This window comes from Echiichthys vipera (genome assembly GCF_963691815.1).
Source record: "Echiichthys vipera genome assembly, chromosome: 12".
NCBI classification, from domain to species: domain Eukaryota; kingdom Metazoa; phylum Chordata; class Actinopteri; order Perciformes; family Trachinidae; genus Echiichthys; species Echiichthys vipera.
Window position 1 is genome coordinate 17,133,862 of NC_139837.1, and position 20,171 is coordinate 17,154,032.

Genomic DNA, 20,171 nt, shown 5'->3' on the forward strand with positions numbered 1-20,171 from the left:
TCAACAGATGAGAAAAGACGTACTATATCGAGTGTGTTCTGTACAGTATGTTCTGTGTCTTGTTGGCCTTTACTGCAGAACATCTTGCTGTGTATTAAATAATGACTTACAGGTAGTAATTGCCAGACTAAACGAACTGTCTGACGTGTGCACTGTGAAGGCAGGAACTGTATGGGAGGTGAATTAATGAACCATGAAGAAGAAACTTAGCAAAAGCTGGACACAGAAGGAAGAAGACAAATCTGCATCTTTTTCATTTATTTAGTAAGAAAACAGGATTAGTTCCATTCAATTATATTTAAAAGTAACACTTAAACCTCTCAAAGATTTTTAAGGAGAAGGAGATTTTTTCTCACTAAAATTTGTGTATGATAATTAAATAATGTGCATAAATACATCAGCATACCTGCTGAATGCCGTAGGTCCATCCCTGTTTGATGCGGTCCTTGGCCCATACATTGTGTGCATTCTCTGCCAGTTTGTCCACCAGCAGTTCCTGACCTGGAGTCAGTTTTATGTCAGACAGGTCCAGAGGGGATGGCTTATAACCATTGGACATCATGTAGCTAAAGGAAAAAAGGTAATGAAATAAGGGGTAAATCTACAAGGATTAATCAAACCAATAGCCTGAACTTAATCTTTATGGCAGTACATACACTATGTTAATAAATATAAATTTAAGACCCATGGTAGTAAATGTTTCAATTTACGGTTGATGCTACAGACAGTCTGGTCTGAGCTAAAAAAAAAATAAAAAAATGAAATTTCTGATGGATTTTATAGAGTCAATAATAGCATGCACACTTACTTCTTTGGGAGTTTTATCTTTTTGAGGGAGCTCTCAGCATTTGGATTGACCTGAACTACACGACAGCCCAATGCCAGCAGGGTCCTTTGAGGGAAAAACAGACGCAAATGAGTGAACAAATACAGCTGCAGATTGTGTTTAATCCCCACCTTGTCATTACTTCTGATTTGAAAGTACATGTAGATCCAACAGTAGCGACAGAGGGATTGGGAGCGTTCATATGGAGCGGTGATGGGTGAAATTGTGCTAGTCCTAATCTGTCAGGAGAAAAAGGCTAAAGAGCGCCCAGAGGAATGCACTAGGTGTAAAGTGTTTTTGACAAATTTTTCTTCACACCTTGTGAGAGGACAAAGTGAGAGTAAAAATGAGTCTGATGTCTCTCAGAAACCCATCAGTGTCACCCAGATGTGTCTGCCTGTGGCCCAGATCATGATTAATGGCAGCAAACCTCAACGTTATCGTGTTTCATTTAAAGAGCATTTATGTAAATCACTTATAATAGGTCTCACTGGGACCTTTATGAACAGAACCAAGTGTTGTGACAACAAGTTGAAAAGGACCAGCAGGACTGGTTGGTTAAGCAATACTGGAAATGGAAATTTCCTAACACTTAAAGGCTCCGATTATTGCCATTCTTTTAGATTCATACCTTCATTTGGGTTACTAAAACATGTTTACACGCTCACATAGAGCCTGTCTCATTAAGACTACCTCACGAAATAAATAGTCTGATTGGTGTTTCCGAGTCCTATGAATCTGTGCTTTTGGCATCTCTGCACAATCACTGCAGTGTGGAAAGTACTTTAACGGCACTGTAGCAGCACTTTCAACCTACAGATAGTATATTTGTGACATCACAACCCTACAAAAGTCCCGACGGCTTGGATACTTTTACTGTATTTATACAGCACCTCAACCAGCTTTATAATGAAAAAAGTCTCCCTTTTTATAAAATGGGACCCTTTAAGTGAGGGTGATATCTGACCACAGGCATAAGTGCATTTATTGTTGTCTTACAGATATATTTTGATTTTACTTGGTTTTAATCTTTATGAGTTTTGACTCCTTCATTTAGAGGTTGATTGTATGTGATGTGATATTTGGTTTGTAATGAATCCGTCCTGCGATAGACTGGCGTCCTGTCCAGGGTGTACCCTGCCTCACGCCCGATGTCAGCTGGGATCGGCTCCAGCCCCCCCGCGACCCCGACCCCGGGATAAGCGGTTGAATGATGAATTAATGAATGAATGAATGAATGAATGAATCTGTCCGTTTCTCTGTCTCACACTCTGTTTCTTCTTCTTTTCAAAAACAAAACAACAGTGGAGAAAATCAATCCATAATGCTCAACATACTTCAGAGTTTCTGTTGACATCTGCAGATTGTAGTTCTTTTCAGTTTCTGGCAGCTTTGAGAAATCCACCAGGCATGGGTGCTGCCGTTTATTATCATCCCTTATCTATGAGAAAAAGAACAGTCACAGAAATCATATTTCAACTTCCCTTTGTTGCCTGCAACTTTGGCCCACAGTTCCTCTATTTTTATGTACATCATGTGGGAAAGTTTACAGCCTTCTCAGTCAGTTTCATTGTGAACCAACAAAGAGAGGAGAATGTGGTTTAAATACAGGGTGCTACTGGTTGCAGTGATAAGACAGACTACTCTAATGAACATGTTATGAAAGAGGAAACAAGGGAGCATGTTTTCTTGGGGGAGATAGAAGGGTGTACGACTGGAATACTAAGTAAGAGGTGTGATGCCTCTCTTGAGGCTGCACCGTATGCCAAATAATCCCTTTGGCAATGCTGCTCAGAGGAGGCGACATGGCAATGGCGGATGTTTACCAAGAAAACATGCAGGACTGCGTACAGATATGCAGCTGAGTGTGTGGGTTCAATGAACACCAGCCAGCTCTTTTGTGAATAGTACAAGAACTATGTGGGAAATCTCTTCTCTGGCAGTTCTTCTCTTTACAGAATTACATTTGTGGAACAAACAAAATTAAAAAACAAATTTAAAAAAAGTATTGTTATGCTATCAGGGTGAAACTACAAACAACACTTTGCTTAAATGCTCTGCTGTAGGACGTCAACTGTGAATGTTGCTGTAATGACTCGCAATGAATGACAACTACAGAGCAAAGAATGAGCTGCAGTGTTACCAACACCCAAAATGACTGTACATCTAATACAATTTTCACCACAGCTATATCTCACTATTTGTACCTCTGACCCCCTGAGCTTATGTAAGGAAAACACCTTGCTCATGCGAGATTAAAGATTCTGTTGAGGTGCCGGAAAGAATGAAGTACTGTGTAAAAGCTGGTGCTATCAGTAATATAGGGAGGATTCTGATGTAAGTTTGTATTATAGACATAAGAGCTGTGTTCCTTTAAGGGCACAGCAGGTCACTTTGGCATCATCCTTAAGTCAACGTACAATAAACCAAGCATGTCATTGATCGAGACAAAAAGGACAAACTATTTAGGTTTTTGACCATATAAACTGCAAGCAAAATTACATTTAAAAAAATAAGATTTTGGTGTAATAATGCAAAACCAGTTTGACTGTTTTCACCAAATTTTGAAGGAATAATTTAGGAAAAAACATGTATTTACCATCAAGAGACTCAAGACTTAGCAAAGCTTAGAAGCTGAAGGCAGGAGGAAACATCTAGCTATGGAGTCTGGTCTCACTTCTTAAACTTTGAACAGAGCCAGGCTAACTGCTTTCCCCTGCCTCAAGTCTTTATGGTCAGCTAAACTAAGCTAAGAGAGTGGTATTGATCTTGTCATATAACTCTCAGCAAGCAAACAAACAAGCATTTTACCCAAAATGTCAAACTATAACTGCATCATAAAAGGGTTTACATTTGGGGTTATGTCTTTAAAGAATCAATTAAACCTCTTATAAAAGAGGAAAGACTGAATGCAGACCATTCAAATACAGCCTTTCCTGTTGGTTTATCGCTGATCTGAAATTGCCAAAACACCCTGTTCTGCCCTTTGGTGAAACACTATTTTATAATTCATGACTTCTACTAAAACACAGACACAATGACTCTGCTACTTACAACAAACTGGAATGAAGCATCTAAATGACTGGTATGTAAAGCATCAACATGGAAAATGAGTTTTCTTTCCACTTACCCTCTTTTTGGTGTGAACAGCAAATTATAAAAGAGAAAGCAAGATGACGAACAGGCTTTTGATGATTCAGTTCTAATTCTACCAACAATGAGGGCATTTAAATCTGCTCTTTAACTCAGATGTGTTTAAAAAAATGTGTAATTGTAATATTTTTTTCTCCACAAACATGTATGATCCAGAGTGATGATTTTATTGTAAGAGCATTGTATAAGGAAAGGAATACTAATGCATATTTCTCACCTTGCCATACGACCAGCCCAGCTCAATTTTATTCATGCCCCACAGCTCGTGGATGTTCTCAGCTAGCTTGTCTCGGACCTTCTCTAAATGAAGTGGCATAACAATCTGAGGAAACAGGAAAATATGAACCTAAATGAAAAATTTAGTGAGAGGGTTATTAACATGTTCGTCTATTCTTTTACTTTTGGCTTACCTGGCTTGTTTCCACAGGTGTCGGGATGAAGGAGGCCTGCGACATGAACTGTGTGGTGCCCAGTAGATCTCGAACTCCATCCGCATCCCTCTTGTACTCTTTCACAGGCTCCACCTTCATCTTCTCTTTTGGCAGCAGAGCTTCGTAACATGGAGCGTAACTTGACGGAGGCAAGAACTTAAAATCGCCATGTCTGCCACCCAACAGGAAGCGCACCCTGACAAGATAAAATGTTATTAAGTCTATTATTCGGCACACTAATATTGTAAAAAAAAGTATTATTGGAGAAAAAAAGTTAATTAATGGGGGGGCGGCGGGCGGTTATAAATATAATTCTATATCTAATCCTAAATGATAATCCGACAGCTATTAATGAAAGAAGCAGTCAGTGAAAAGAAAACCTACCATGCAGCTAAATGTAACAGTTTGTCTCCTCTACATCCATTTCAATCAGTTCCAGCCTCTGCTCTAACAGGGACAAGTTTAGCTCAGAGACGGAAAAAACCTCACAGGCCATCACTGTAAAGAGGCTCTCCTGAGAATGCCCAAAATAGCTACTCCAAGTAGTAGTGGTGACGCAACCGAGCCCATTCTGACTGCAGCCCTCAATTTTTGAAGAGTGAAGATGTGTAGCTGTCATTATCCGTCATGTTTAAATCCGTGGAGATGTTATCCCTGTTCAGTGGGTCACTTTCAAGTACAAGCTTAGAGGAGTCATAACCCACACAAAAGTGGTTATAAGGTGGTATTTGCTGTATAAAATGCTGAACTGACTTAAATGTATCAAAGAAACATCTGGATGGGTTGGTAATGTAACCTTCATGTCCCTTCAGGATGAATTGAATTAAACTCTGCTGAACCCTCTCAAGTCTAAAACTGAACTTGTGCCTCCCATAGACTGTATACAATATGGATGTACTCTGCAGGACGTCACCAATAGGTTTCCAAAGAGCTGTAGAGAAGGTTAATGTGGGTGGCTTCTGCCGTCACCATCCTGGCAGCATGTGATGCTGCTGCCTAGCTCCCAGGTAACCCAAAGGCAAAGAGTTGGAGCGTGGGTGGATCTGAGACTGGACGAATACAGCCCGGTCGCTGAGCTAACCATCTGTGACATCATCCACCTGTCACTCAAAGCAGCCGTTCCCTTAATTATGCATAACTTTTAGCACTTTTTAAAATCAAATCACACCGGACTCTTGGTGTCAAGTGTCTCTGGGCTTCAAAGAGTGAACGCTGTTAATACAAAATGCTGCTTTGCTCTACAAAGTCAGAGTCAATCATGGAAATCGTGGGAAAACTGCCAGAGCTTGAAATTCCATTTTAAAGTCTTGTCAATCACACTATATGTGGTCACCATGGCAACAGAGCAGAATATGAAGCCAGTTTATTTTACTTGTGTCCAATCTCAAGGCCTAGAAGATGAATGAATTTGGATTAGAGGGTGGATTTCATGCAGGGTTGTGTTTGTGTGAGTGTACAGAATATACAGTATGTATGGATATGTATATATGGAGAAACAAATAAAAACTCACTTGACCCCTGCAGAGAAGCTGACGACAGGGAAGAAGAGCCCGTCTGTGTTGAAATTTTCAAACATGCCCTGAACAGGCTGTCCGTTTATTCTGAAAGAGATGCTAGGAGCTCCCAGGTCCAGACAACAGCTCACCACATCCTCTGAGGTCAGGATATGCTGGTTCATAGATGCAACCGCCCGCGGGATACGCCCTGATCAGGACACACACACACACACACAAACACACAAACACACACACACAAACACACACACAAAACCCAGTGAGTGATGCTGGCACAGATCACCTCTCTCAAACAGGATCGAACATACAAAAATCAAACACAATTACACACACTCTGGGCGAGGAGATCATCCCTACAGGGTACTGATCCTGTCTAGACATAAACTGGCTGTAGCCCAGGGTTACTAATACATTACCAATTCATTATCTGAGTTACACACAAACAGAAAATTTCTTTCCAACCACTGACCTGACCAGAGGTGGAGTCCATCAAAACCATACGAGTAGAGGTCATCTCCGACTCCATTGCCTCCCCATCCTTCTCCACCTCCGGGGTAGGGAGCATAGCCTTTAGCATTGGCCCAGCCCACCCTCAGGTGGGAGGGCTCGCTGGTCACAAAGTGGTCCACCTGGTCAATCATCAGCTCGTAGTACCACTTCTTATACTGAGCTGAGCCCTCGCTCACCCCCAGGAAGATGTTTGGTCTCATACTGGTAATGAAGTGAAACATGAAATATTTCATCCCTCAGAGATATAAGATATTCTCATATTGATTTGTTATATCTTTTTTTATGAAACTGATGAAAAAGTCTGCCCTCAAGACAAGATAATTCAATTGGCTTCCAATGTATTTGGTTTAAGAAGATTTTTATGACCGTTGATATCTTGACGAAACGCAAAACAAAGCAATCCCTTCACTGGTGTCAAGAAAATGATCCAAAGACCAAACGGACCTGTATAAAATAATATAAAATAAAAACCATCATAGCTAGAGCAGCTCTTTTTGCAGCAGAAAGCCATGGCTTCTGTCTCTCCCTTCATCACACTGTATGCTCATGATGACCTCATCATGTTACGTGATGCCCGGTGCAAAGCCAAGGTTTTAAATGCAAATTAAATGATCATAAATATCAGCATATTTCAAAAACTAAAACATGTACATTGTTTAAATGACTTATAGAGTGTTAAGAAATAGATTTAAAAGTCAATATTTTTTATATTATTATTATTATTATTATTATTATTAAATAATAAAACGTGACACGTCAGATTTTTTTATTCTTTTGTATTCATGACACAATTTCAACACTTTATCAATTATTAAGGGTTTAATGACTTAAAAAAGTTAATAAGAGATTTAAAGGCCAAGTACAATCTTAGTGTGCCTCCCTGTTCAAACCCTTACATCATGGTTGAGTTTGCATGGTCCAATTTAAAGAACTTGTTGTTACGTGTACATGGTCTGTGCTCCACATGTAGTTTCAGATGTGTACATTGTACACTCAATTACATGGTCCACTGATCAGAAGGCTGACTATACACACACCCATAATGAGGTGGTCGTAAGATCAAACTTAAACCACATTATAACTCGAGTGTTTAAGCAGAGATTCACTAAATTAAACCGAGTGGAGCCACACAAACTAGTTTTTACATGAAAAATCACTTGTTACTAAATATTCACAATTAGTTACTACCAGACATAACTTTCGTGCAGCCAACTGAACCAAGTTGCAGGGCTAACATTAGCTTGCTGATATATGACTGTTCATACTAAAGAGTACAATTATAGATTATACTGCAGAGCGCTGCTATGTTAGACCGTTGTGCTGAGTGGAACATAGAGCCCTAGAGAACAAATGTGACCTTAGTTTATTCTTACCATTGCATTTGCAAATGTTGCAAAATTAATCTTAAAAAAAAAAAGTAGTGAGTAGATGGCTTTCTAACCTCTGGACATCATTGACCAGCTGAGTTTGTAGCAGCAGATCTCTCTTCGGCAGCAAGTGATCACAGATTAGGTTCTGATTGGTTCGCACAGCTACGCCGTTACACACACACAGCGAGCAGAGCACATCCAGAATCTAAAAAAATTGGAGGAAAATAAGCAACAATTTCGTTCCACAATGAAAGATTTCACTTTGACCTCGTTGTCCCTATTAAACCCTGGATATGAATCCACACCTTTCCAGAAATGTCTTATTATCTTTTTCCCTAATCACGGTCCAGCACAGTGCTGCTCTAGGGACAGATTACTCCCATGCAACCACTGCATAATCACTCAAATATGCTTATTGGGGGCAAAAACATGTCCAATAATATCCCTTTTATGTTAGCATAACAAAGCCGTAGAATTAAATGGACCGGGAAGCTCAGCCAACAGCGACAGGCCACAGCACCTTTATCACTGGCCCTTTTCTCCTGCTTCCAGAGCTAAATTATACACTCAGGCTGATTTATGGCCCAGGCCAGCTGACTGCCTGCTCCTGATCTCATTTCACTATTAAACGGATTGATTCATGATAGGGCCAGACTGCAAACAAACCTCCAGGAACCTTCTGTCAGAGATGGAAGTTTGTGCGCTGGTTGAAAGTAAGTACGATGAATTAGTCGCTAAAGACAGGATAGGTGACAAAGAGGCCCAAAGGGAACTCTTATGGAAATGAATGTGCATCCAATGAAGCATTTTGGTGAGTCTAATGAGGTAAGAACTAGAGGTGTTTGGATGCAAGCTAAACACTTTAGTGGTTGTTTTGTGCTATATTGCTTGACTAAGTTTGGCAGGTGATATTTCAGTACATCGTGAAACAAAAGTTCACAATTTCGAATAAATACACTTGAGAGAGTTAGATGAGAAGATCAATACAAATCTCATGTCTTTAGGTAACAATTAAAATCAAGCCAGAAGCTGGTTAACTTAGCTTCTTAACTTAATGGAAACAGAGGGAAACAGCTAGCTAGTCTCTCTCCAAATTATGTAACAAAATAACTCCAGCAGCACCTCCAAAGCACACTTACACTATATATAATTTGTTTAATCCACACAAAAATTAAATGTATGAACAAAAAATTTCCAATTAATGGGGGATTATGTTCCGGACTCTTTCTTGGTCAGGTGCAGTTGCCAGGTAACCTGCTGTGACTCAAGGAAGCTACTGGTCCCCACCAAGAGGCTAACTCCGGCATCCCCATGTTAAAATTCTGTAACTGTACTGCAGAAATAAACATGTATTAGATCTCTTTTTAGCTAATTTCCCCATTCATGACAACTGAACAGTAGTTAATTGTTATGCAACTCACCTGTTTAAATTATATTAAGGCTTCAAGATATGCATAATTAAGGGCATGGCCACTTTGAGTGACAGGTGGGTGCGATCGCAACTGAGGCTGTAAAGACTGGCTAGCTCTATGTTCTCCACCAATATCTACACAGGTGCACAGATTTTGCTACTTTTGGAGAGCTCACTGTTTTCTCCTCTTTCCAGTCTTTATGCAAACCAAAGATAATTGGCATCATATTTACCTTACAGATGAATGCAAAGTATAGATCTTTTCATCTGACTGAAAGCAAAGATGTGCATTTCCCAAAATGTCACACTATACCTTAAGGAATATACAGTATTTAATTGTTCAATTATCTTATTTCCAGTTCCCACCCATTGTAATGTATTTTCAGTATGTGGTTTCTTTGCACCAAGACCTTTATTTTTCCCTTTTCAACATTCTCCTAGTCCCTTGACCATATTATAGACAAAATGGAACCCAGGTGTGTCGTTATCTCATGTCACAGCAGAGACAGCATCCCAGATTAACACTTGACTTTAGAAGCACCACTTGATGCTCACCTTGTGGTTGCGTCCGTGCTTGTAGAGCAGTGATATGATGGATTTGATGTGTCCTCTCTGGATGATGTTGAGGGCTTCAGGGCTTTCAATTAGAATGCAGTGCAGAACTTCCAGGATGCCTGCACAGCCACAAATTCATCAATTAGTTAACACTCGCAGAAAGACACACCCGAGGACACTCGTCAAAGAGATAGCAAATCCGCATAGATTTACAGGGAACACTGCTGCTGGTACATCATAGATTTTAAAATATACAATAGTATATAAGTTTAAAGCAAGAAGTGCCATCTTTTAACATATTTTAAGACTCATGTCTTGTCGAGGCCTGCTGCATTGCCATTAGGGGAATAGGATAGCTTTGTGATATCTCTCTGACAGAGAAAATGCAAGTTATCTTACAATGGCGTTTCAGTGGCAGCTCAGTATGTGTGAGAATGATAATGAGCATACCTGAAGAAGACTCCAATCTCTCCAGCTTGCTAACCAGCCAGTCTAAGTTGTTGGAGAACTGGGTGCAGTTGTTTCTGTTCCCTCTAATTAACGCAGCTGCAGGACACAAGGAAAAAGAAATAAGTATTTTCATTCAAAGCGGCTTAATGGATGCCCTTCAGGAAAAAACACCAAAAAAAAAAACAGAAGGAAGGTTCTGCTTTGACACTCTTATACATATTACTTTGGAGGATACCTGAGATAGAGGGAAGGATTGACACAAGGAGAGACAAGACATAAACACAAGCGGACAAACACACACACACATACACACATAATGTTCTAGCAAAAAAGGACAGAGGACAGACAGACAAGGAAGAAAGGAGGGAGGCATCCTAAATCCACTTAGCACAGCGCCAGAGCAGGTGTGTGAAGGAGGTAACAGGGGGGGAGAGAGAGAGACGTGGCTGGAACACTAATATAAGCCTGGAGGTGAAAGCAGTGTAAATAAGATTGTGAAGGACACACTTGGAGGGCAGGGGGGCCTCGGTTGTGGCAGGATGAAAAAAATAAACTTCAGTCTTCTTAGGAATGTGACCCGAAGAAATTCATGCATCCTCGCAAATGCATCTTTTAAGTCACAACAGGTGAAGGAAACGTTCCAGCCAAACATTATATTCATCTGATACAAGAGCAAAAAAAAAAAAGGTTTTTCCCTGCCAGATCAATTTAGTGAGATACGTCTGTATCTGACAGAGCATATGCAAGCAGAGCAAGAGGTTAAAGTGATTTTTGCAAGGGCATGGCGTCCCATTGTGCTTTGGGAACACAAAGAGCCCAGCAAGAACAAGCAAATAACACAGAAAGCACAGCATAGTGATGAGAATTGATCTGGCCAATAGGGGACACCCCAAACTGTGTGTGTGTGTGTGTGTGTGTGTGTGTGTGTGTGTGTGTGTGTGTGTGTGTGTGTGTGTGTGTGTGTGTGTGTGTGTGTGTGTGTGTGTGTGTGTGTGTGTGTGTGTGTGTGTGTGTGTGTGTGTGTGCGTGCGTGCGTGCGTGCGTGCGTGCGTGCGTGTGTGTGTGTGTGTGTGTGATAACTGCAGTTGTTGTGCTGATGGTCTGAAGCACAGTACATAAATTGGAAATCTCATTCCTATGCAGTGGACAATATGCCACCAAGTCTTTCCATCCCCAAATAGTGAGTATGTGTGTGAGTGTTGGGTATGCATGGTGTGTAGGTGTGTCGTGTCTATATGTTAGGCTCAATTCTGGCAACCTCAAAATTCAATCTTGCACTGAAATGGCTGGTTAAATACCAGGTCAGAACACTTTTTCATCACTGCTGCAGCTACTCTATCTTCAAACAACGACTCTCGTCTCTGTGATTGATTACAGTAGTGGATCGGTTTTCAGGTGTGTGTGTGTGTGTGTGTTTGCAGGTAGGTGTGTGTGTGTTGGTTAGACCGGATTCTTACCCAGCAGCTCATACAGCAGATTGAGAATGTCTTTCCAGGCTGCTCCAGCCTCTAACCCAGCACACTCCCCAAAGTGGGCGGCACTGTTGTACACGTTGAGACGATCGATACAGTTGGAGACCAGAGTCAGCATGCCCTAAGAAATGCACAGTGAACAAAACATATATACATGTTAAATATATATATACATATATATATACACAACACACAGACATGCATTTTACACACATCATAATATATACTGTATTACTAACAAGCTTTTATTAGTATGACAACTTCATTTGGTAAGCTCTTTTTCTGTAGCATTCAATTAGTCGATCATCCTGAACGCAGCTCTATGGCTCTCTCTTGTCCCATTCACTGGTTGTGTCATGGTGATTTATACCACAGAGTAATATCTATAGTGATCAGATATGTTAAATGGGCGCCGTAAAAAGACAAAATGGAAATTGCAGATGATTTATAATGCCATGGAAAATCATGAGTCAGCTGTCTACAGTGAAAAATTGACCTTCTAAATGTAATTTATTAGGGCTGTGACAGAGATGTGTAGTTGTGGTACATTTTCATAATGCAGGTAAATAAGATGAACTGCTGAAATATGTATAATCTGCAAATATTAAACCACCAGACATGCACTTAAATTTCCGTTAGCTAATTCACATTCATGTATGTTGGCTCGAGAATACGGAGACACATTGTTGTAGCCCGTAAGAGTTAAGGGGAGTAAGAATAGTTTACATCATAGGCACCCTCAGTGAGGCAGCTGACATTTTGTAATTGATGAAAGCAATTTAGGTCCTAGAGGCTTAGCAGAAAGCCTCACTGCACTTGTGCCAGCCTGGGGGAAAACTTATAACACCAGAACTGCTGACACCTTCAAATGCAATGCCTCCAAATACAAGATGGCATTGAAACACACCACGAAGAATCAATTGCTTTAGCCTTTCACATATTTTGTCTTTTGCAAGTTTTGCTGCTACCCTCAGCACACTCATATGTGCAGCCACTTACTAAAATTGCCTCAATCACAAGTCAAACTCTTTACTTAAAGGGGCTTTTAATATTTCTGCTGCACTGCGGAAACAGCTCACTGCGATATTAATTGATATTTCATGGAATGATGGTTTGCTGTGCCTTCCTTTACGGTGAAACTCACTTCCTGTTTAAATAGATTCTGCCGGTTCTTGAGTGAGCGCAGCTTGATCTGCCTCTCTTCATGCTCCAGCTCAACGTCAGGGAGCTGGAAATAGGCGATGAGGTCATTGAGGGTTTGGAGGACCTCTTCAACAGGCAGCGTGACCAGTATCCTATTCTTAACACCCAGACAATCCAGGTCTCTGGGAGGGAGAGACAGAGAGGGCACGGAAACGTCAGCACATCACAAAAGTAACCCCTCATTCAGACTCATTCTTACGTATGTGATCATGTATAGTTTTCAAAATACTTTCAATTATTACAAACGCAATAACGTCCTGGTGAAGACACTCTAATTGGGAGGCTAAGCAGACTCTGGGAGAGGCTGTGATGACTAACACAATGTTTAGCCCACAGTTTCATCCATGCTGAAATGCTGATTTCCGCTGGCTTGCTAAAAATAGCTCCTGTCGTATGCATGGTAGGGCTGTGCGAAGATGTATGTGACACAGCCGCGGGGGAGGCTGACAGATTCTCACATGTTCCCGCCATGAGTGCCCCACGAGCCCGACCCAGGGGACAGCAAGCCATTTGATAACAAATAAGGGCACTGGAAGCATCCACTTACTTGCTCCACAGCTCCCTTTTTCATAGCTGGCAGTGCATAGCCGTGACGCCGCTGCAATGTTTGCCATTTGGAAACGCATGACTGGACCACTGAGTGAGCTGTCTGGGGCTTTGGCACCCCACTCAGTCAAAACTCACAGGCCCAGAGCCCTCTCCACTGGGTGCGTTCACAATCTGGAGAGATGTTACATCACTTTTGTGTGGACTGCTTGCGAGTCTGAGGGGCTTTGAGATGTCTGGTTTTTAGGCTTCATCTGTAATTTGGTGATGTGGTACAGTTGTGGGCTCTCTATTAATTATGCTCTGCTATCATCAGCATGGCGCTTACGCAACTTGTACCAACAACAGGACATTTTGCAGATTACCCGTATAAAGTGGCACAAGACTAATATGGACTGTAATTTGGTTTGATTGGTCAATTTCTGAGATCACGTCCCCCTGTGCAATATTCAGAAACAGCATTGTTATGGCAATGTTGGCATACCTGACAAACCGGTTGAAGAGTAATGTGGTGTTGCGGATGATTCGTGCGGCGCGGGACTCCTCGTGTTGACAGCGCTGCAGGGTCAACCCATCATCCATGTGGCCTTCAGAATGTAGGCACGCCTTGAGAGGGCATAACAGGAAAAGGAGAAAGAGTGTTAGGCATTGCCATGAGGTGATATAGGAAATGGGGGGAAAAGGATCAAAAGGGGAAGAGGAAGCCATTTAATGGAGAGAAAGTGTCCAGCCATCATTAGCCAACACTGAGGCACAATGTCTGGAACACAGGTGCTGACACTACAGGCTGTCTGGCTGTGTTTACACGGAGGGCACATTGTCTCGCATATAATCGCTCAATACCTCTATCATTTCTGCCACAATAGCCAAGAGACAAGGTTTATATTAAGTTGGGGAAAGACGCAAACTAATAGACAATAATCTTAACTCCATAAACTCATTACCCACAAAATGATTATCTACTCAAAGGAATCTAATTTATTTTGTTTGTTTTTATGTATGCGTTGCGTCTGAATACAAAGCAGTGTGTGCTCATGTCTCACTCGTCTCTTGAGGGGACCAAGACGAGCTGATTTGACATCAGGTGCCTGATAGGAGAGCCAGAGTCCTGTAGCCACGTGCATGATGAAGCAGAGCGAGTCCCCGTATTTAATCTCTGCCACCCCCATGCCCTCGATGTCCCGCTTGGGGCTCTGCTCCAGCTTCTCCTGCAGAGAAAATGAACACGTCAAAGCTGTCAGTGTGGAGTGCACTGTCACAATACAAAACTTGCACATTCAGACACACTGCATGCACATCTGTTCCTAATCAACCACCAAACAAATGTCAACTGCAGCTAATGTGTATGGCTCCATCCATCACAGTGTAATGATAGAATTGTTTTTGCTAGGATCAGATATAAATGCAACCCATAATCGACATGAGGGCTTCAGTGACAAATTACCTCACTTATATTCTATAATACATCCTTTAAATCAACATTGGAAGGGTCACTAATTGGTTTGCAATCACTGGCCATATCTAGAACCTCCATTACACAGAGTACGGTTAAATGGACGGTTTAGCCAGAGTCGGCAAGTTCAGCTAAATTAACCTTGATAATGTAGCTTTCACTGGTCCAATAATTCTAGCTGTAATTTTCATTGTCCTTGAAAAAATCCAAGTCCAAGGGGAGTGGGCGGTTCATTTGTAAAGGTTTTAGACATGATCCCTTGCAACTCCTTTCCCGTGGTGTTTAATGAAGAAGTGTTTGGTTGATCCCATGTGACACAGGTCACCTTGAGGAGTAGCTGGGGGAGTCGCATGAATAAATGTCATGTCCTTGTATCTGTGTGCGTACGTGTGTCCTAACCTTAGAGGCTCTGAAGCAGAAGGCTGTGGAGACGGTGTCAGACCTCTCCCGGTCCTGCAGCACCAACCCCCTATCCTCAGTAAGGGCCAAGTAGTGACCGGTGGTGAGGTGCCGCAGTCGGAAGGGCTGGCCCCAGCGGATGTGGCTCCCACTCCAGCTGCCAAGGTCACAAACCCACAAACATCGAAATGAAACACACATGCAAACATACAAGGAGAAAAAGGTGCATTTCACAAGCCCTGGAAGCCTGATATCTGCTAATTAGTTGATCTAAACATCGCCGCCAGCTATTAATTATCTAGCGTGCCATGCGGTAGAATAATTAGCAAATAGAGGAAAAACATTTCTCTATTTATGCACTTTGTTTCTGTTCAGGAAATTCAAAACAAACCAGGGTCACATGCTACATGTGGAGAATATCATATTTGACGCAGGTCCTGAGATGGAAAAAGGACAGGGCTGCATCCAAGAAAGGGAGGGGGCAGAAGGAAAGAGAAAGAGGGAGGGCGAAAGAAGAAGAAAAGGCAGAGAGACCACAGTGCAGCATTAAATCATAGGTAGGGAGAGGGAGGAAAGGACAAATGGATGTAGAGCGAAGCAGATACAGTACACAGTAACAGGTTGGGGGATAAATAGGAGAATGGCGGAGAATGAAAAAAAAGTAGAAAAAATAGGTAGTGAGAAAAAGGAAGGAAAAGATAGATAACAGATCAGGCATAACACAACCCACCTGATTCGGAGCGGCTCCAGCCTCCACAAGGACCTGGCCTTGGCACCAGCTTTACCTGTCTCATAGTTGACTATCCTGGGGATGCCAGAGAAGCATGAGTGGGTCAGCTGTCTGTGAATGCTTTAAATGTCTAGCCACCACTGATACTGTCAAGGTCATTCATCCTGGCTTAGAAGAACACCACCTCTTTAATCTCATTTGTCATGCTGATATTCACTGGGAGGATGTGTATATGTTTACGTACAAATAAACACATACACACTGGACTGGCTGTATTTAATCTGCCGACTGCAGCATCACATCCTTCAAACAGAGACATGTGCGCCCAGATATCCCACAGCTACACTGTCTATCAGTGATATGGGTGACTGGGTCCAAAGATAAAAAGAAATCACTCATCACCCCACGCTGACAGCTTGAAGTGTGTTTGATCTGTCCCAGAAAAATGTGAGACCTCTAAACAGCTTGCTCCTTTTGTTGAATTTCCAAGGACAAAGGTAGGAGAAAAGCCAAAGCGGGATAATTTATATCTAATCCCGCCTCCGCATTTGCCATGCTCAGTTCTAAAAATAGACACCATGTGTGAATGTGTGTTTGTGCCCAGGAGAAACACACAATATGTGGCACCTGGCCGAGTGTGAATGGGCTTTGCCTCCCTTTTTGACCCATTTTATACCCAGTGTGCCATTTTTTCTGTGGCCTACCTTATCTGTGTTGGCACCAAGCAGCTATACGGTAGATAAAAATAGCACAGCAGTGTCAAGCTGGTCAGAGAAGCATTTTTATGAAGTGAGATGGGAGCTGAGGCACTGTAAGTAACTTGCAGGTCAGTTAGCTTCTATTGTGCTACATAACTGATTTGCCCTCACTAAAAGGGTGACCCCTAAAGCTGCAGTGTAATCTAGTTGGTTCCAAGGCTTGCAGTGTTTCGAACCTCTGCTGCTCTTCACTCTGGTCTGATCCTGGGATGGCCACCACCTCGTCGTGTCCATGGAATAGCCGCATTACATGACCACCCAACAGGTAGCCTATTGGAAGAAGGATAGAAGATTTAGATATGGAGACTTTAGAAATGTTATTCATTCTATCTATTATATTTCCTCCATTAGGGCTACGATAACAGTACCAATTGAGTATCTTTATTTTCTACTTCATTCGATACCGATCATGTGAATAGGAGCTTTTGGATGTGTAAAATGCCACTACTACTCCTCCCCATCCAAACATTGCATAAAATAATTGAAGAATGCGGTGAGTAACTGTGAGCCAAACAATAAAAATAGTCATGTTTTTCTATATCTAGATACAAAAAGGATTGAATCGTCGTCTGACGGGAGATGTTTTGATACTACTTGGTACTAGGTTATTGTTACTTATTTTGGGCTGTGGTACCGATACCCAGCAAAAAATGGTTACATGACAAGAAGTTTTCAATTAATGTTTGGAATTGCCACAGCCGAGAAAAATAATATACTTTGATTTGAAAAATCAGTTTATCCATGTTTCAAACATAAATTATGGATGCTGGGGTTCTGTGTGTGTGGTCTCTACCTTCTTCTATGTTGCTACCAGAGCAGATGGGATGGACGTTCCACAGGGTTTGCATGAAGGAAGCATCCACCTGGATGTTGCCATTGGAGATGGATAAGTGCTGCAGGAAAGAAGGGAAGATTTAATGCAGTATTTACTTATTTGCATACATAAACACCAGTTACAGTCAAAGACTATCCTGGGCAACATTTTCTAACTTAACTGCATGATTCTACTTTTCTGTTGCACAGAATAAAATAAGTATAATAACAAACCGAACCTGTCAGAATAAGATTATATTTAAATTTTCTGTTTGAAAATAAATCTCTAGAGGATAACCTGATAGCAAACACATATCGGTTCTATAGAAAGATTGACACTGGATTTCTGACATCTAAATAAAACTATTCACATCAAATGTGACGTTGACTTTTCAGGCAGGGTTCAGCTAAAGTTTGAAACTCTCTGTAATCATTGATCCAGAAGAAAACTCCAGATGACATGACAGACAAATGCCTTGAGAGTTTGGGGATTCATACCATCTGGGGGTCCGTAATGCTGTGTGTGTGTGTGTGTGTGTGTGTGTGTGTGTGTGTGTGTGTGTGTGTGTGTGTGTGTGTGTGTGTGTGTGTGTGTGTGTGTGTGTGTGTGTGTGTGTGTGTGTGTGTGTGCATGCATGTGTGTGTGTGTGTGTACATGGGTGTGTTTTCCCCAGTTCTTATGTGTCTAACAAACAACTTTTGTAGCAGCTGTGTCCCGATCAACCTCCCTCCCCACTGGCCTTAGGTGCTGTCTCCACATACCGCTGTGTGATTGACAGCAAGGACAGACCAGCAGATCGACATTGGTGACTGTAAGGTGATAGTGGTCATCTAGCATGTTAGGGTTAGCATCGCACACTGCTATGATGTTAGTGATGATGCTAAGAGTGCAAGGAGGAGCCTGTTGCCTGAAAAGGTCAGTTCAGAAGTGCAATTAGGAACACAACCATTGATGGCGGTGGGATTTGAGGATGTGACAAGGATAGGATTTGAAAGGGCCCTGTCAGCAGTCTGAAGAAATCATGATCCACCAAACCAAACATTTCCAGTTCAGATCAAATGTTGTTTAATATAATTATAAGCACCACTGCAGTCATCCAGGAGGGAAAAAGTTGTTGCTTTTTAACGTTAACGCCTTCTGCAGGAGAAAGGTCTTGGGAAGAGGGCAGCATGGTGTACAAGGATTGAGATAATCTGAAATTTTGTCACATCAGGGGAAGAAGAGTTGATGCCCTCCTAGACCTCTATATATATACCGTAGTATACACACGCACGCACGCACGCACGCACACACACACACACACACACACACACACACACACACACACACACACACACACACACACACACACACACACACACACACACACACACACACACACACACACACACACACACACACACACACACACACACACACTAGCTACAACTTTGAGGATCAAATGCCAAACAACAGACTTACAAGATATCGCTCTGATGACACACTGACAAGGATGAGGTCATCACCAATCCGTACTTTCTCTCCTTCCGATCTCTGTTTGGAGGCTGGGTGGATCGTCCACCAGCAGGCTTCACCTACGATGATACACACACACACATACAGATACATGCTGTCTCCATATTTTAATTTAAACAACCTGATACAGTGAACAATTACAACAGCACCAACCTGCCACTGCCTCAATGTCATCTGTAATTACCAATAATGCAATGAGGCGAGCGCAGGCAGAAATGAGAGCTTGGACGCATGTAGGTGCACCATGGCAACAATCTTTTTAAGCCATATTGAGTTGACTGCTTATGTGATGCATGGTATGAAATAAATAATAATGCAAATGCGCAGCAGAGATGTAATCGGCACAGACTAAAGAACCACATTGCATGTCTACAGCACTCCCCAGGGAATATTAACTGAGAAAACACACTTTTGACCACGTAAGGCACCACCAGAGATAAATAGAGGGAGGCTTGCAGACAGCAGAGAGAGAGAGAGATAGACAGAGACAAAACAGAGGGACACATGAACAAAGAGGGTGACAGATCCAGCGAGAATAAAAGAGAAAAAAGAGGTGGATAAAAGCAAACTGCACGGAGCTTTCCTTTTACCTGTTGAATCCTCCTGCAGACCGACATCAAAGGACAGCTTATCTGTCTGTGACCTTGATGTCTTCAAACAAGCCAGGTACTGTGGACACGTCAAACCACACAGGACAGAACTATCAACCACACACACTCAGAAGTCCTTGCTAACGTGCTGCTGTTCATGCGTTATATACTTTAATGTCCCAATAGTGTTGAAATCCTGCTATTCAGATAGTCCCATGACATTGACCGTGTGCAATCTCTTACCATAGAGCTGAAGGAATGCCGCAAGAGGATGGCGTGTCCATACAGAAGAGTCTTGTGTCCGCCGCTCTGCGCTGCCTACAGGGATCATTCACAGACAAAAAAAACAAAACGCACACATACACACAAATACATAGTTACATGTCAGCTCAAGTTCCTGACAGTCCCAGTGGTCTCCCTTCAACCGCTTCAATCTACACGACCTCTGGCACTGAATGTTGACCTCAGTGA

General features: G+C 42.0%; 1 protein-coding gene across 1 annotated transcript in view; it reads right to left on the reverse strand.

Annotated features, from left to right (window-relative positions):
• The window catches only part of LOC310954639 (ryanodine receptor 3), a gene marked incomplete at both ends in the record, with an annotated part of 98,731 nt that overhangs the window by 49,241 nt on the left and 29,319 nt on the right, over positions 1-20,171 (reverse strand). The window contains 21 exons of the mRNA XM_083924228.1: positions 407-566; positions 809-892; positions 2,164-2,267; positions 4,197-4,301; positions 4,390-4,606; positions 5,922-6,114; positions 6,394-6,635; positions 7,876-8,009; positions 9,771-9,889; positions 10,221-10,316; positions 11,678-11,813; positions 12,837-13,017; positions 13,926-14,047; positions 14,485-14,649; positions 15,282-15,450; positions 16,024-16,098; positions 16,958-17,051; positions 17,575-17,674; positions 19,057-19,169; positions 19,701-19,779; positions 19,944-20,018. Coding sequence (XP_083780354.1) covers positions 407-566; positions 809-892; positions 2,164-2,267; positions 4,197-4,301; positions 4,390-4,606; positions 5,922-6,114; positions 6,394-6,635; positions 7,876-8,009; positions 9,771-9,889; positions 10,221-10,316; positions 11,678-11,813; positions 12,837-13,017; positions 13,926-14,047; positions 14,485-14,649; positions 15,282-15,450; positions 16,024-16,098; positions 16,958-17,051; positions 17,575-17,674; positions 19,057-19,169; positions 19,701-19,779; positions 19,944-20,018 — 2,763 coding nt within the window. The remainder of the gene's footprint in view (positions 1-406; positions 567-808; positions 893-2,163; positions 2,268-4,196; positions 4,302-4,389; positions 4,607-5,921; positions 6,115-6,393; positions 6,636-7,875; positions 8,010-9,770; positions 9,890-10,220; positions 10,317-11,677; positions 11,814-12,836; positions 13,018-13,925; positions 14,048-14,484; positions 14,650-15,281; positions 15,451-16,023; positions 16,099-16,957; positions 17,052-17,574; positions 17,675-19,056; positions 19,170-19,700; positions 19,780-19,943; positions 20,019-20,171) is intronic.